Source organism: Urocitellus parryii, chromosome 4 (genome assembly GCF_045843805.1).
Source record: "Urocitellus parryii isolate mUroPar1 chromosome 4, mUroPar1.hap1, whole genome shotgun sequence".
NCBI lineage: Eukaryota > Metazoa > Chordata > Mammalia > Rodentia > Sciuridae > Urocitellus > Urocitellus parryii.
This window is the reverse complement of record NC_135534.1, coordinates 22,511,200-22,528,289: the sequence shown is the minus strand read 5'-3', so window position 1 is coordinate 22,528,289 and position 17,090 is coordinate 22,511,200. Positions and strand designations below refer to the sequence as shown.

Sequence of the window (17,090 nt, the reverse complement as noted above, 5' to 3'; positions counted from 1 at the left end):
AGGGAGCCTGTATAATTTTTATATTTAACAATAAAGCTCTGAAAATATCCTACATATTGAAACAGAAACGTGTTGTGTGAACTTGAGCCACACGGAGGTTCCGTGGCTCTGAATCCCTATCTTTTCAGAGGCAGGCGAGAGTGTGGTTGGAGGTGAGTTATCAGCGAGTGGAGCCCCAGAGAAGGTGGCCTGGAGGCCAGGGTCAGATACCACGGGAGGGAGCCTAATCCAGCGGCGCAGGTGGTGGCCCACCCTGGCGCTGGGGGGTGTGACAGCTTTCAACAGTAGCTGGAAGGAGCTGGCTTCTGGGCTCTCACCTGGGACCCTGGGGGAGAAGACACCTAGGGGCTCCTGGGAGGGTCAGTGACTAAACGCAGTGGAGCTCCAAGAGGACGCTCGTGACTTGTAAGTGCTCCCAGGAGTGTGGCCTCCGCTGGGCCCGAGGCTGCTGTCTGCCCTAGGGCTGCAGAGTTAGCTGGACTGGCAGAGTTCCCCGCTGGACTAGAGCCTGCTGCCACGCAGGGCCAGGTGACAGGAGCAGGACCGCACCACGCTTCCTGCAGGCGCCCTGGCCTGGCCCAGCGTGTGCAAGAGGCGACAGGCGACTGGCTGAGCGCGGAGAGTGCGGCTCAGACGGACCAATCGGGGAAGCCACCGTGGGGTCTGGGGCGGGGCGTGAGGAGGGGGCGGAGCGAGGCTGGAGGCGGTGACCTGGTCGAGGGTCCCCAGCTGAGGAGCGGGTGACAACCGTGCACAGAGGAGGCACTTTGATGCCTGGTATGCAGTTAGCACTCAATAAACGTCGGTTTGCTGTTGCTGCTAATCATGAAAATTAGTCATCACTCCACTGCGGAACCGTCTCCCACTCGTGTCTTGGGAGATGGCTTATCCGAATGCTGTTGCAATGGAATCTGTAAATTGTCATTTATAGAGGACTTAGAAACCCGGGGCAGGGGGGGAGGATGGATTCTCTGAAGTCCCGCAGCAGGCGAGTGCGTGTCAAGGCTGTTGTCACCCCCTTACACCCACACAGGCAGACAGCCCGAATCCCTGACGCCCGGCCTCTCTGGACACTCTAAAGTCACTGGGGCAGAAAGGATGTGTCTTGCTGGGTGCGGTGGCGCAGGCCTGTAATCCCAGCGGCTCAGGAGGCTGAGGCAGGAGGACCACAAGTTCAAAGCCAGCCTCATCAAGGACAAGGCGTTAAGCAACTCAGTGAGACCCTGTCTCTAAATGAAATACACAATAGGGCTGGGGATGGGGCTCAGTGGTCAAGTGCCCCTAAGTTCAATTTCTGAAATCAAAAAGGACCTGTTGTCCTCACCCCTGCCTGACAAGGTAGACAGCAGCCCCTCATTTACCAGGAGGCAGAGTGGTTTTCAAACTTGTCTAAGTTACTAGCAGGGAAACCCTGGGGTTGTGGCTACCACTCCGGGTTCCTCCTGCCCCTCGGGCGGGGGTTGACGTCAAGCAGACTAGGGAGGGGCCAGCTCTACCCCCTGGTGCCTGCTCACCTTCGGGCAAGTTCTCAGCCTCCCAAAGCTTTGGTTACCATGAGGATTAAATGAGATGGTACTGATAGCGAGCTTCAGATTCCCCTTATCAGTCCAGATCCTGTGGAATGGGGATGCTTACGGATGCTCCCAGATCTTAGAGCAGGGGACGGCAGGCCAGCGATGATTCCAACTAGAAAACAGATATTTCTTGTCAATAAAAAACAAAAAACCTCCATCTTCATCTGAACCAAATGGCCACCAAAATCCCCACCCCCAAACTTTCTAATTATGGGAGAAAGGTTTTGTGGAAAAACTTGCAGGGTAAAAAACAGACACACGGAAGGAACTAATCACCCAGAGATAACCACTGCCCACGGCTTGGTGTTTTGGCGTTTTAAAGAACAGTCAAGTACACACACACACCAGATTGGGATCACACCCCGTGTGAGCCTCTTCCTGTGCCACCTGGACAAGCTCACTGCGGCTCAGGGGAGCTTCCCGGGCGACCCAAAACTCTTCTAAACCAGCTTCCCAGCTTCATAGCATCAGAGCACAGGAACCTATGGTGGCCTGCCTGAGTGTCCCCAGCTGTCGCACAGGTAGGCCACTTGAATTTTTCATTAGCGCCCACATGGCTATAGTGACCGCCTTGTCTTCACATATTTTGTGCTTAAATCTCCTGAGCTCATGCAGGGGATCTCAGAAGTGACTTCCCAGCTGGGAGGTCCTTAAACTCCAAGTGTCAGGACCAGACTCTTGGGGGAGAGCCCTTCCCCCACACACATAGAGACACCCCGACGGCAGGAGGCACCGGCTGCCCCTGTGCTCGCTGGCAAACCCACCGGCCGGGCCGGGCTCTCAGGGTGTGCGTGTTACTGAGAGACAGACAGCAGGACAGTGATAGACAGTTATGGTCTGACTCTCTCTTCTCTCTGGCCCCTGTGACATCATTAACTAATCATGGGATCTCTTTACTATTTAATGGCCTGTCCCTACAGTGACTCCTTTCCAAGTAGCCTCCTGGAGACCAGGGACTGGTCTGGAGGCGAGGCTGTGGGGAGAAGTGTCTCTGGAGTAGGAGGCGGGCCGCGGTGGGGCCCTGGTTCTCGAAATGACATGTGCGAGAGGCGTTTGGAGGCCCCTGAAGGCTTCACCCCCAGAGTGGCATGGGGCGGCTCCCAAGAACGTTCACTTCTTCCCTTTCTCGTTGCTTCTCTTTCTCGCTTTCTTTCCCCCAATATTAGAGATTGAATCCAGGGGCACTCTAGACTGAGCGACACCTTTTGACTTTATTTTGAGACAGAGTCTTGCTAAGTGGTAGAGGCTGGCCTTCCGTTTGCAGTCCTCCTGCCTCAGCCTCCTGGGTTGCTGGGATTCCAGGCGTGTGCCACTGAGCCTCTCTGAAAATGTATATTTCTCACACTTGATCCCAGGAGATGCTGCAGCACTCCACGTTGAGAGCCAGTGGGGTGGTGGTGGACTGGGGCAGGGGTGGGGCTTGTGTGGAATTTCAGCCCCTGGTGCTGCTGACCGTTGGAACCTTGCCCTGCTCCATAGAGACTCCTCCTGTGAGGCGGAGCTCACCCCCTCCCTCGCCCACCCCTCCCACTCCTCCTCCCCAGGGCTTTGTGTGCTCGGAAACTTCAGGTGCAGCAGGAAGAGATGACTATCACCACCCCCACTTTACCAAAGGAAAAACTGCGGTCTGAGGGTGCCTGCTGCCTCTGAGGGTGCCCTCAGCCGGAAGGAGCCAGGACCTGGGTCCTGTGGTGGCCCAGACCCCGACGCCCCTGCAGTCCTACCTTCCCTGACCTCTGTAGCTGCCCGGGAGGCCCTGGGAGGCCCCAGGAGACAGGTCCCTGGACACTGCCTGAGCCAGGTCTTGCTGTGCTCCCCACCCACCCTCCACCCCCCGCCACTCAGCCCTGCTCGGTTGCTGCCTGACTCCGGGGTCCTGGGCAGCCCCCCTCATGGGGCATCCGGTCGTCGCTTTTCATGATGACCCCTTTTGTCCACCCCTCCAGCCGTCCAGCACCCCGGGAGACAGGCGGGCAGGCTGTCGTCACCCAGCCTGTTCCCCCAGCGGGTGACGGTGAGTGAGTCGCCCAGGGTCCTGCCGCGGCGGAGGGCGGAGACCAGGGGTTGGCCCGTGCTGTCCTGGCTGCCCGTCCTGAGTGGGCGGTGACCCCAGCTGCTTCCGACAGAAGGAGACCGGCCTCGGGCCACTGTGTTCCCAGCCTGAGGGGCCCCGGCTCTGAGCCGGCCGGTGGGTCCCGGGAGCTCGCTGGGCCAGGAGCCCATGGCCAGGGAGGACGGGGGTCCAGGCTGTCCGTCCCCAGCTCCCCCCAGGCCCTGCCCTCTCCTGGGGACTGGGTCCTTCTTCCCAAAGGGGCTGTGTGCATGTGGAATCTTCCAGACCCACTGCAGAGCCTGGGCCCTGTGGCTCTGCCCGAGGCCACTTCTCGTCCCTCCTGGCCTGGCCCAGCCACCTCCCCACCCCCAGGCCTTGATCCCCTGGCCAAGCCCACTCTGCTGACCTGGTCCTCCACTGGGAGAACCTGCCGACCCGGTTGGTTAACCTGGCAGAGGCGGGGGTGGGCCAGGCGCCTGCGCGGGCAGGGCCAGGGCCCCTGGGTCTGCGCCTGGGGATGGCCAGCGGCAGGACCACCGCTCTCCTGCTGTGACCTGCCTGGCCGCCCGCCCCGCCGCCCCACCCCGTGGGCCCAGAGCCTGCTCACGGTGACAGTCATCAGCACACTTCCCCTTGTGGTGCTGGGACCTCTCACTCCCCGGGCTCCCACCTCCTGAGGGACGGAGGGGGCCACCCCTGGCAGGAAGCAGGCCGCCTGGACCCCCAGGCGGGCCTCTCTGCCCTCACCCACCCCGTCCCTGGCCAGGCTTTGCCTGCCAGAGGCTGCTGTCCCTCCCTGGGCAGCAGTGAGAGGGAGCTGGTGTCCAGGGCCAGGTGGAGGGTCCCTGATGGCCACCCTGCTTCAGGGTCTGCACAGGGACTGTCCCCCTGCACAGGGAGGGAAGGGACGTGAGTGACCGCATGGTCAGCTCCGGGGCCCAGGGATTCCTTGGGCTGTTTGGGACCTGGTGCTGGCTGTGACTCCGCAGTGGCCGGCTGAGGCCGGTTCCTTCTCCGGCTTCGGCTTCCTCAGGGAGCAGCCCAGCACCCTCGGGTGACCGAGGCCCAGGGCCGGGGCGGCCAGGCTCTGAACGCCCTGTCCGTGGGGCCGTCCTCCCAGCCGCCATTGGGGCCCTGGGGTCTGTCCTGGGCAGGGGACCTGGATGAAGTGGCCTGGCCCCGCCCGCCTTTCCTTTTAAGTTCCCTCTGGGAGGGACTGACAGGACCCTGCTGTCCCCGGGGCGGGGACCCCTGTTTAGAGCCCTGCTTGTCCTCCTCACCCCACCCAGGGCCACAGCCTGGCCCAGAGGGGACCCCTGGCCAGCCCACGTGGCCGGGCTGGGGGTGGGCATGAAGCAGCTCAAGTGCCCCGTGGTGGCCCCGTCTCTGAGTCTGAGGCTGCGTCACCCCCGGGGCCGGGGACTTTGGCTCCTGTCTTCCATCGCCCCTTCTGCAGGTGGCCCGCGTGGCCCTTGAGGACAGGGACTCCGGCCCGACTCTGGGGGATTCCTGGCAACACCAGCTGGGGGATGGGCGCGAGTGTCTTTGCCACCTGGGCCTCAGTTTCTTCAGCTGTAAGATGGGATCGAAAGCATCTGGGCGCGGTGGCTCGCGCCTGTCATCCCCGCAGCTCTGGAGGCTGAGGCAGGAGGATCTCGAGTTCCAACCAGCCTCAGCCATGGTGAGGCCCTGAGCAGCTCAGTGAGGCCCTGCCTCTAAATAAAGCACAGAACAGGGCTGGACAGGGCTCAGGGGTCCAGGGCCCCTGGGTCCATCCTCGTCCCCTCCAACCTGACAGAAGCAGTGCTCCTCTCCTGGGAGCAGGAGCTGGCGTTCCAGTCCCCATGTTCCCACCTGGCCCAGCTGGGGACAGTTCCAGAAGCTGAGGGCAGACACCGGCCTCACCCTCGGGTCTGGGCATTGCCCGTGACACCTAGCTTCACTTGTCACCCCCGTCACAGCGTGGGTATGATGGTGGGCTCAGAGAGCAAGGGGCCTGCGTGCGGAGCTGGGCCACTGTCCCCTGTGTGACCGGGCGAGTGCCACCACCTCCGGAGCCTGTGGTCGGCCTCGGGCTGGGGGTTTAAATGAGATAAGTTAGAAAAGCAGGTGCAGGCTGGGGGCTTCCCTTTGCCGGACCCCAATCCAAGTGCTTGGTGACGGTGACCTCCTGGGCAGTCTGTGGGAACTCTGTCTGTCCCATGTCTTTACGCATGTCCCTCTGCCATGCCAGGAGGGGCTCCTTGCCATCAGGGCTAAAACGACCCGTCCCCTGTGCTGCCGTCGCCTCCGCGAGCCCACGGGCTGCGGTCAGGTGACCTCAGCTGCCTTTCTGCACACGCCCCCATCGACCATTTTACAGGAAGATACTGAGGTTCCCAGGGGGCGGTGACTTGCCAAATGTCACACACAGCTCTGAGAAGTGAGACCGGAATTTAGGTCTCTTTCAATTCAAAGTACCTGTTACCTGGTTCACTCTTCTGTCCCCACTTGGGGGGCTGGAGAGGGGTCCTCCAGAGGGCCCTGGCTGCCGAGAGCCCCTGGTGCTCTGGGGACTATTGACTATTAAGAGCCTTGGACTTCGGGCTTCCTGGACAGCTCCTCATACAGTCCCCACATGTCCCTCTACTTCCATCCAGTACCCTCAGGTGCGTGGGCTGCGTTGAGGTGGCTGAGAGACTGTGATCCCCACTTACTGGACAGAGCCTTAGGGACAGAGCCCTGGTCAGCCACTTCAGGCCAAGTGGACCCCATCTGTCCGTCTCAGGGTGCTGAGCGATTCCCGAACAGTGCCGCCATGTGAGACAGGTCACCAGTCCCCTCCCCGACCCCCAATATCTGCACTAAAGACACACATTCCCATAGAGTCAGGGATTCACGGTCTCCTGTGGACCCCAGTGTTTTCAGGACCAGGTCATGCCAGGTGCCTCCCTAGCCTGTGGGTCTGAGCTCATGGCCCTGGGAACCCAGCCTCTGGAGGGAGCAGGGGCTGCCGGGGCCCCAGCAGCCTGCTGAGAAGCCGAAACCAGCCCAGAGGGACCGTGGGAGGCCAGAGGCCAGAGGCTACGGCTCAGCCTCTGATTGCGTCTTTGGCTGCACAGAGGCCAGGGGTGGGGGGGCAGGTGGGGAGCACCAGGTGTCACTCGGCAGCTTTCCGCCATGTCCTCTTCCTTCATCCAGAGGCTCTCCAGGCCTGAGAAGGGCCACCTCTGTGGGCCTCATGAGCCACACTGAGGGAACGTCCTGGCCAGGATACGTGAAGCTGACAGGGAGCTGGGGGTCAGGCTGGGAGGGGACAGGCCACGGATGGCAGTGTGGAGGGGTGGGGAGCCGGCTCTACCACCCACTGCACCCACCTGAGAGCAGGTGAGGAAGGAGCGGTCTCCGTCACACCTGAGCTTGAGTCGTGGCTCAGGCACTGGGTGGCCCTGGGCAAGACACTGGGCCTCGGAGCCTCCGTCTCTCTGTTAAGTGGGGATCAGTCTCTCAGTGGGGAAGGGGGCTCCAGGGGTCAAAGGAGATGGTGGGTCCACACAGGGGGCAGACGTGGCCCGTCACTCCTGGCTGCAGCGTGGCAGGTGGCTGCTGGCCTCCTTCCTCCAAGTGCCCGGAGCTGAGCCCCGTCGCCTAGTGGCACTTTGGGCTCTGAAATCCTCTGAGGGGACACGTTCCCCAGCCTGTGAGGTGGGGCAGGAGGGCTGTGCTCCCTAGTGTTGGAGTGGCCAGCGGTGCCCCCAGAGCTCTGTCCACACATCTCAGTCATCCAGCAGCCCTAGGAGCTCAGAGAGGTTTAGTAACTTCCCAACATCACACAGCAAATGAGTGAGTTATGTTGAGATGGCCATTTCCTCCACCTTCAGGGACAGTAGGAAGCAGAGCCCAGGTTCAGAGTGGATCTCAAGGAAAGCTGAGATTCCATCCTGCTGTGTGGCCGCGGGCTTCTCTGTAGTCCAGGGAAACCACTTTTTGTTTTGTTGGTTTTGTGTTTGTTTTCAACAACAACAAGATAAGACTGGAAGCTGGAGAATGAGGTAGTGGGAGGTGGAGGTCAGCCCCTGGAGTCACCCATCAAACATGAAGGCAAACACGGCCGGCCGCCTGGGGCCAGCTGCTCTCCCTGGGGATCAGGACAAGGTCCAGAGCTCTGGGGCAGCGGCGGCCGGCTGCCTCTCGCCCCGACTCCCCGCCCCAGTGGCGGACGGCGCCCATGGTCGGTCCCAGACGTACCCACAGGCTGGACCTCCGAGCCTCAGATGGCCCATGGGTCCACCCAGAGAGGGGCAGAGCCCTTCCTCTGGTCCCCTGGCCCAGGAGCAGCCGGGCCGTCCCCGGCAGAGGCCTCCAGGCCAGGACCGGCCTCCAGAGGGCTCCCGACTGCTGGCAGGAAACCAACTTCCAGTCACCTTCGGTCACGTTTATTAGACACCTGCTGAATGCCTGGCCCTTCAGCTGTGACTTTGGCCTCACCCAGCCCCTTCCGTTCCCAGGGGGACAGCCGAAGCACTGAGATGCAGTGACCATCCAGGGCCACCGCGAGCAAGGCGGGAGGGGCTGGGAGGAGAGGGTCAGCGCCCTGCCTTGGCCGAGGGCTACTCCAGTCACCTGTGGGGTCCTGCGGGGTCCACATCCCACCCACGGATGAGGAGGCGGCTCCATGGTGTTTCCCAAGGTCCTGGGGCAGGTACCGGGGAGCCACGGTGGGAACCAGGCTGGGGCAGCTGCTCTGTGCCCGCTGTGCCTCCGGCTCGTTCTGGGGGGCAGGGCCGGGCGGGAGGGGAGCCCTGGGCTGGACACCGCACATCCTCTGCTTGAGGCTCTGTCCGGGCTGGCGGTCACCTGCGGCCGCTTGCGGTCTCTGGGCCCTCGGACAACTCACTGTCCCGAAGGGCCTCCTGCCCAGCGATGCTGCCCCGTGGTGAATGACCGGGAGAGGCCAGATGGGGCAGAGAGCCCATGGGACACTATCCTAGCAGCCGTCCCTGGCCAGGCACAGCCACACCAGGACACCTAGGTCAGCCTGTGCCCACGTGGGTGCAGAGGGGCCAGGCCTTCTGGGGACAGAGCTACAGCGGTCCATCTCAGCACGTGCAAACGCCCTGGGGAGACCTCACCCTGATGCCCGGGCTCACCCCAGAGCCATCACCAGGCTCTCTGGCCATGGGGACAGGGGCTGGTGACTTCAGAGCTCCAAGGTCACTCCACCATGGCCGGGAGCACTCCTGGGCAGGGCACGTGGCTAGAGGGGACAGCGTGGGGACATGAGCCTGCCCACTGCGTGGTGGGGTCTGTGGGCGCCACCCGCTGTTCTGATCTAAAGAGACTCAGGTCCCACCTCGAGGGAGGCAGCCCTTGCCCGCCACTGTCCCCTGCCCGCCACTGTCCCCTGCCCGCCACTGTCCCCTGCCCGCGATGCCGTCTCTTCTCTCTCGTTGAATCTATCTTTCTTTGTGGTAACTGGTGAACACGACAGCAGGGTGCATTTGACACAGACACAAGTCGAGCTCGACCTCTCGGGTTGTGATGATGGAGAGCCACACGGGTCACGGGTGCACGGAGGGTGGTGATGTCCCGTTCATTCTACCATCATGCCCCCGCCCGCCCTCCGCCTTTGCTCCCCCTGTCTAGTCCAGACTCCCCCTGCTCTCCTCCCGCACCTGATGTGGAATCCTATCCGCACGTCAGAGGAAACACTGGCCTCTGGCTTGGAGGATTGGCTCATTTCGCTTAGCATGACAGCGTCCAGCCCCATCCATCAGCAGATGCCATGATTTCCTTCTTTAGGGCTGAGTAATACTCCTTGTGTACCAGTTTCCTCATCCATTCACCTGTTGAAGGCACCTGGGGCGGTTCCATGGTCTAGCTGTTGTGGATTGAGCTGCTGTAAACACTGATGTGGCTGCGTCCCTGTCCTGACTTTAAGTCCTTTGGGTACAAACAGCAAAGCGTTTCTTCCGTCCCACGTCTTCCTCTCGGGTGGAAGTTGATGTGCCCCTCAGAAGCCCTCCTGGCCTCCCCGGGCCTCCTTCCCTGCTGTGCTCCCACACCCACGTCCTGAGCACTTCCATGCGCCAGGCAGGTTCGGGGACAGGGACACGGGGCAGCCCTCCTCTCAGGGAAGCTGCTGTCTGCTGGGGATGTCCACACCAGTGAGCAAATCCGGCAGCTGCCGTGAGGGCTGCGCGACAGACCCTGAGTCACGTACAGAGCCTGATTCCCCACAGTGGCTCTCAGGCAGGGCAGGGGCATCATCCGATTCTACTGGCGGCTGGGGTGATGCCCTCTGTACAGCTCAGGTGTTCAGGGGAGGCCTGGGGAGGAGGACCACAGCCTTCTGAGCTGAAGCAGGCTGAGGTCTACAGGAGGATTTCTGGAAAGAGTGTTGCTGGCAGTGAAACTGCAAGTGCAAAGGTCCTGAGGTAGATAAAAGCCAGATGTACTGGGATGTAGGAAAGAGACCAAATGAGCATGTGCAAGGAGAGCAGGTGACATAAATAAGGGGGACAGAGGAGGGGCATGGCAAACCACGTAGGGCCTTGCCTGACACTTAAGAGCTGATAAGTTTTTATAACTGGTCAGTTGTCAGCTGCATCCTGTTGATGGCTGCAGGCAGGGGAGGGACAGGGTGCATTTCTTTTTAGGATTTGGTGGGGGCAAGGGTGGACCCTGCGACCCGCTGGCTGAACAGGCAGGAGGATGCTGGGGACTGATAGATGGGGCAGGATGGGGGCGCGGAAGGAGCCCTGAGCTGCCACTTAGGTGTGGGTCTGCGCTCGGTGGGTGGAGGGCCTCTGTTGCCTCCACGTTGGCGGGTGTGCGGCCCCCGGACCTCCTTGGCTGTGGATCCGGCATTTCCCAAGGTGTGTCCCGCACGGTGTTAGGAGCTGTTAAGTGAAAGGGTTTCCCTGTGGTTTGGGAGAGGCTCCGTCCGGGTGCGGGGTGCCAGGTGCCGGGCGTCACAGAACGTCACTGGTGTAATGGACGCGGCTCTCAGGGAGGGTGCCTGCCACTCGGGGCCAGGTGACAGCGCCATCTTTGTTCTTCCCAGCACAGCCGTCTTCCAAGACTCGTCTTCTGAGGAACCGCTCCGGAAAACACTGTCCTGGTCCAAACCCGTCACTGGACAGGTGAGCAGGGGACGGAGGGCCATCACCTATGCATGGTCACATGCTGGTGTCCTTTGGGAGCAGGGAAGGACCCACACCCGTCTCTGGGCCTAGGGGTGCTGGGGTCCCACGGCCCTGGCTTTCCCCAGGGCTGCTCAGGGATATCCAGGTCCTCTGGTCAGACTGCAGGTCCCCTCTGCCCAGGTGAGGGACAAGCCAGGCCTTTACAGCGCAGACTCACAGGTGGGGGCAGAGCAGAGGGGTCTCCCGGGTCCAGCCTTCCCAGCCTGTCCCTGCACCAGGGGCTCCAGGGCAGGTGGGAGGACTCGGCAGCAGGCCCTGCTTCAGCTCTGGGTGCGCACCCCCGTGCCACCTGCCACACCCCGTGGGCGGGGACAGAAGAGACCTGCAAACTGTCTCAGCCGACTCAGGGACCGTGGGTCTCAGACCCCCTCCAGGTAGCTAAGCATTTAAAATCCTGGTGTTCTTTTCCTTACCGCTCCTGCCCCAGCCACCTACCCATCAGTCTGTCCTTCTGTCCATCTTTCTGTCTATTCACCCATCCATCCATCCATGTGTTCCACCATTCACCCATTTATCATCTGTCTATCCTGCTATATTCACCCACCCATCTAACCACCCATTCACCCATTTATCATCCATCTGTCCCTCTTTCTGTCTATTCACCCATCCATTCACCCGTCTCTCTATCCAACTATCCTTCCACTCACCCACCATCTCACCTCCATTCTACCATTTACCCATCTATCCACCTATCTGCCCATCCATCCTACCATTTCCCATCCACCCTTCTATGCATCCACCCATCCATCCACCCATCCATCCACCCATCCATCCACCCATCCATCCATCCATCCACCCATCCATCCATCCACCCATCCATCCACCCATCCATCCACCCATCCATCCACCCATCCATCCACCCATCCATCCACCCACCCACCCACCCATCCATCCACCCATCCATCCATCCATCCATCCATCCATCCACCCATCCACCCATCCACCCATCCACCCATCCATCCACCCACCCACCCATCCATCCACCCATCCATCCACCCATCCATCCACCCACCCATCCATCCACCCATCCATCCACCCATCCACCCTTCCATCCATCCACCCACCCATCCATCCATCCATCCACCCATCCACCCATCCATCCACCCATCCATCCACCCACCCATCCATCCACCCATCCATCCACCCGTTTATCCACCCACCCATCCACCCACCCATCCATCCATCCATCCATCCATCCACCATCCACCCATCCATCCACCCACCCATCCATCCACCCATCCATCCACCCATCCATCCACCCACCCATCCATCCACCCATCCATCCACCCGTTTATCCACCCACCCATCCATCCACCCATCCATCCACCCGTTTATCCACCCACCCATCCACCCACCCATCCATCCACCCATCCATCCATCCACCATCCACCCATCCATCCTGTTGTTAGGCAATACAGTTGGGCACCTACTTTGATCTCATGAAGGCCACCTCATCTCCCCCTCAAGGCTTCACCGTTCACGGGGGAGATGAACAGAGCAGGGAGTGACCGTGCAACCGAAGAACTGTTGACCGCCTGTCACGCTGGGCCTTCCACCCAATTATCTAATTTAGTGTCTGGAAAATTTTGCAAAATATATTTTCTCCTCCTCCTTTTGCAGATGAGTAAAGTGAGGCTCTGTGAGATTAAGTCACTTGTCTAAGGTCACACAACTAGGAGGTGACAGGATCTGTGCATCCAGCCCGGGCCGTGGGATGCTGGGGCTTACTCTGGGAGTGTCCCATATTGGCCCCTTGAGAAGGAAGCCCTTAGCCAGCGTGTGTCGGGGGCCAGGGCGTGCGGTGTGGTGGAGACCAGCCCGGCCAGAGTAGGAGCCTCCGTAGAAGTTAGTAAGATATTAGCAAAATGATTTCACTGTACAGTGGCTTGGCATAAAGTGATACCTTTGGTCGATTTAAATTGTAGTTGCCTAAAAATGCCCGACTGACCTGCTGTGGAGCTGACCGGCGCTCCATGACTGTTCCAGAACCTTCCCTAAAATCGCTTGCATTCCCTTGGGTGTCAGGGTATTTAGCGCACCTCGCAGGAGGCTTGGGAGTGCAGATGAGGCACAGCCCGGGGAGCTTCTGTTTCCTTGATTTCATTTGCAAACACGATGCTTAGCGCTGGTTTCTGCGAGTACCCAGCCAGCCTGCTAACAGATGGGCATTCAGACGCTGAGCCTGCTCTGCTCACGGGCTCCTCACTGCCCCTACAGCGGGAGGTGACAGGGTGCGGGAGGTGCCCAGTCCACAGGGAGGAGAGGAGACCCAGGAAGTCCCTTCCCAGGGGCTGTGTGACTGCAGAGCCAGGATTCCAACGCTTGATGGGGACCTCTAAGTGGCCGTCAGTTCCTGCCACCTGGCCTGCTGTTCCTGTCTCCCCGAGACCCCACGCTGAGGGTGTCCTTACCCTCGCTGCCTCTTACTGACCCTGGCTTGGACCTAGAGGCCCTACGCCTGGGCTACAGGATTTCCTGTAAAAGGCCAGTTGGTCAGTCTTAGGCTGGGAGGTATGGCTGCGGTCAAAAGCCTTTGTTTATGGGGCAAAAATTGGCATTTCATGTCATTTCCATGAATTAAATGTCCTTTTAATCTTTAAAGTATTTATATTCAAAAAATGTAAAATCTGGCCTGGCGCAGTGGCGCACACCTGTCATCCCAGCAGGGCTCGGGAGGCTGAGGCAGGAGGATCAGGAGTTCAAAGCAGCCTCAGCAAAGGTGAGGCACTAAGCAACTCAGTGAGCCCCTGTCTCTAAATAAACTATGAAATAGGGCTGGGGATGGCACCCAGGGGTCGAGTGCCCCTGACGTCAATCCCTGGTGCCCGCCTGCAAACAAAAAGTAAAATCTCTGCGTAGGGACAGGAAGCTGCTCAAGGGACAGGAAGGGGCCGGCTTTGTCCAGAGGCTCCACCCCCCACCTGGACCCAAGGCAGAGGCCACCCCTCAGTGTGGGGGGCCCAGGTGGGACTCAGCCCAGGTGGGCCCTCAGCATCCAGCTTCATGGTCTCCCTTGGGCTTGGTGGTGGCTGGGGGCTCTCTGAAGTAGGTGCCACACTCCGTCATGGGGCAACCTGGGTGTGTCCCCTGCCGTTGCTGAGCTGCCCCTGGTCTTGGAGGACGGTCTCATCTTCAGGGTGTAGAATGTCCTTCCCGTCCTGCTCCCGGTTACTGTGAGGAGGAACACTCTACACCTGTGGGGCCGAAGGACGCGTCCTGGACCTTGGCCTCCTGCGCCCGCTGCCCCCTCCCCGGGGAGTCTCAGGTGGCCTCCAGGCTGGTTCCAATCACCCGAGCTGCCTGCGGTCCAGGCCCTTCTGGCTCTCGTTTTGACACAGAGACCCTTGGCCTCTGGCTTGGGGTGGGGACCAGGGTTGTGGGCGCTGTCCTTGGCAGTGCACATATTGGTGGCCTTGGGCACCCTCTTTGCCCCTGAGCCGGCAGGTCGCTGCAGGGCTCAGCTCACGCCTCCTATAATTCATGTGAGTGACTGAGCGCCCCGCAGAGGTGCCTGAGTCGGAATTCCAGGGGACACCAGCCCGGCAGCCTGCCTTGGGCGTGGCCTGTCAAACCAGAGCCCCGCTGAGCTGTCCCCTTGATACCCAGTGGCTAGCTGGACCAGGGACCATGCAGTCCCCACAGAGCCCTATGTCCTCAGCTCCGCCCAGCGGGGGCACTTCCTGGAGGAAGCAGCTTGGACTCTGGACCCAGCACCTCAGCCCAGCGGCAGGCAGGTCACTGGCCTGTGGGAGCCTCAGGTCCCCAGGGATGAAGCCCCGCTCAGGGCTGGTTGTGAGGATCCAGGGGAACGCGGCCCCTCCCTGCAGCCGCTCCCCCACGGCCCCATGTCTGCTGTGTTAGAGTTGCCATTTCCTGAGCCCCCGCTCCCCGCAAGGCTGCTTGGAGACCCGCCTGTCTGGCCCGAGCGCAGTCACTGTCACAGCCCTTGCTGGACACGCTGAATCGGCAGCGGGGCCTGAGGCCGGGTGCTGAAGGGCCAGGGCCACACTCTTCCAATTTCACGGGAACCAGAGGTGCCGCAGACCAAGTTCCCCGGGAAGTGGGGCCCTATCTGGGCTGCTTGGACCTGTGCCAGGTTGTCCCTTGAGCGTGCCCCACGTCCCTGGTCCCCGCGTCCTGGGAAGAGGCCAGCCGAGCCGAGACAAAGCAGGTCCCTGGTGGGAAGGAGCAAGCCTTGCTCCCGAGAGGGGCTGTCTTCTGCCCTTTCTGTTCTGGCAGGTTCTGAGGCCGGGGCCACGCCAGGCGCGGGGCTGGGGGCCGGGGAGGGAACACAATGGCCCTCCTTGTGTGCATCCCGCGGGCCTTCCCGGCCGGGCCTGGGCTGGGCAGGCAGCTCTCCGGCTGTCCTGATTGGGGGAGTCCTGGCCTCTCTTCTCGCGAAGGCTGTGGGCCAGTTGCTAAGGCCAGCGGGCCTGCCCCGGCCACTCCCCTGCAGCCCCCAGGCCCGGGTCCCTGGAGGCTTCAGGCTATCTGCCACCTTCCCGTGTAGCCCTGAGTCCTGCTGATGTTTCTGCAGACTTCTTCCATGCCGCTGGGGACGGCGCCCACTGTCCCCGGGGCAGCCTGTTCTCCTTGCTCTCTGGGGTGCTCAGACCTGTCCCCTATAAAGAGCCGCTGTGCAGCCAACAAGGACGAACCGAAGCTCTTGGGAGGCAGGGAGCCCTGTCCCTCAGCCTGTCCCCAACCCCCAGTCAGGGCAGGTGCGTGACATGGAGGCTGGACTTGACAAGGAGGACAGGACACTGTTGAAGGCAGAGAGAGAGGGCGGGGACCTGCATGACCGAGAGGCTCAGAAGGGACAGAGCCAGCTCTCCCTCCTGTCCCTGTGCCCCGTGGCCCGCCCCTCCCCTCCAGGGGCAGCTGGAGCACAACTGGGCCTGGTGGCCTGGCCCTGCCCCCTCCCAGCTCTGCCCGTGCAGCTGTCCCAGGCCAGCTGTCCAGACCCAGCTGCCGGGCACCGCTCCCCCGCCCCCGGGCTGCCTGGCTCAGGGAGGAGGGAGGGCAGCCCGCTTCCCCGTCCCTCCGGTCCCCTCTCAGGGGATCCTTTGTGTGGAGGCACAGATTCCATCACCCTGGGTGACGGCGGGGAACTTGGAAATAACCTGCGTGTCCCGTCTTAGGGGACCAGATGCCCCTTTGTGGCCTCTCCAGATCTGGGGCTCCAGCCTGTGGCCATTGGGATTTCTCAGGGGGTTTCATGGGGTCCTTGAACCCCCAGAGATGTTTGCAACATGCTTCCTACATGTGGGTTTCTAGGGGAGTCTGCAACCCCAAAATGTTATCAGCAGGTCCTGGCGGGCCGGACGCCTCCGGTGCCGCCTGGGAAGTCCCGTAACAGGAGGACGTTTTGTCGGCATCGAGACTGTGTCCCGTGACATGCCCACAGCAGGCCACAGAGCACGGTCCACTCGGTGGCCAGTTTTGTTTAAAAAACATTTACCGCACGCAGGAGGCGCAGCTGCTGGGCACGGTCTGGCTCTGACCCCGGGCGAGAGAACGGTCTTTTGTTCTGTTTTCTGGATCCGTTGGACATTCGGTGCCCATTTATTCCCTTGGGGTTGGAGGGGGGTCTCTCGGCCCCCTTTCTGAGAAGCCAGGACCCTGTGGCCTTAGCTGACCTCAGAGCCCCAGGCGCTGGTCCTGGAGGGAGTCTGCAGGGTGGAGGGACGAGCCACAGGTCTCTGCTCCGGGTCCTCAGTGGTGGCTGACCCCTGGCCTCTGGCTTTACCCAGACGAGCTCCAGGCCCGGGGCCGTGGAGGAGAGGCCTCCCGTGCTGTGGAGTGGTGTCCCCAGGCCCTCACTGCCCAGCGTCCAGGGCCGACACTGCCCAGGGGACCGTGCTTCCAGCTGGGTGGCTTTGGGCCTGTCACCCAGCCCTCCTGGGCCCCAGTGTTCCATAAAGCAGGGACAGGGTCAGTGGCTTCCTCAGGGCAGATGAGGTGGCCAGGGCTGGAGGGGACAGTGCTGGCTCCCCCCACCCCAGCCCGGCCCCTCCCTGACCTGCCTGCTTCTGTCCTCTCTCCAGGGGACTCTGGGACCTGAAGGATGGGGGCGGCCTGCATCAAAGTCACCAAGTACTTCCTCTTCCTCTTCAACCTGCTGTTCTTCGTAAGTACCTCGGCCACCACGGCCACCACCACCCGGCAGGGGCCCCCCAGGCTGAGACCCCGCGGGGGCATGGGTCACGGGCACCGTGGGGGTGACTGCTGGGGTCGAGGACAGTCCACAGGGAGTGGGCGGGGCTGGAAGGGCTG

General features: G+C 61.4%; 1 protein-coding gene across 2 annotated transcripts in view; it reads left to right on the top strand.

Annotated features, from left to right (window-relative positions):
• Cd82 (CD82 molecule) overlaps positions 1-17,090 on the top strand; it is a 36,795-nt gene that overhangs the window by 5,822 nt on the left and 13,883 nt on the right. Inside the window, exons 2-3 of one of the 2 annotated variants that reach the window (XM_077797463.1) lie at positions 10,678-10,751; positions 16,862-16,944. In XM_077797463.1, the coding sequence (XP_077653589.1) occupies positions 16,882-16,944 (63 nt within the window). In that variant the 5' untranslated portion in view covers positions 10,678-10,751; positions 16,862-16,881. The remainder of the gene's footprint in view (positions 1-10,677; positions 10,752-16,861; positions 16,945-17,090) is intronic. The other variant, XM_026399163.2, reaches the window with a different exon arrangement.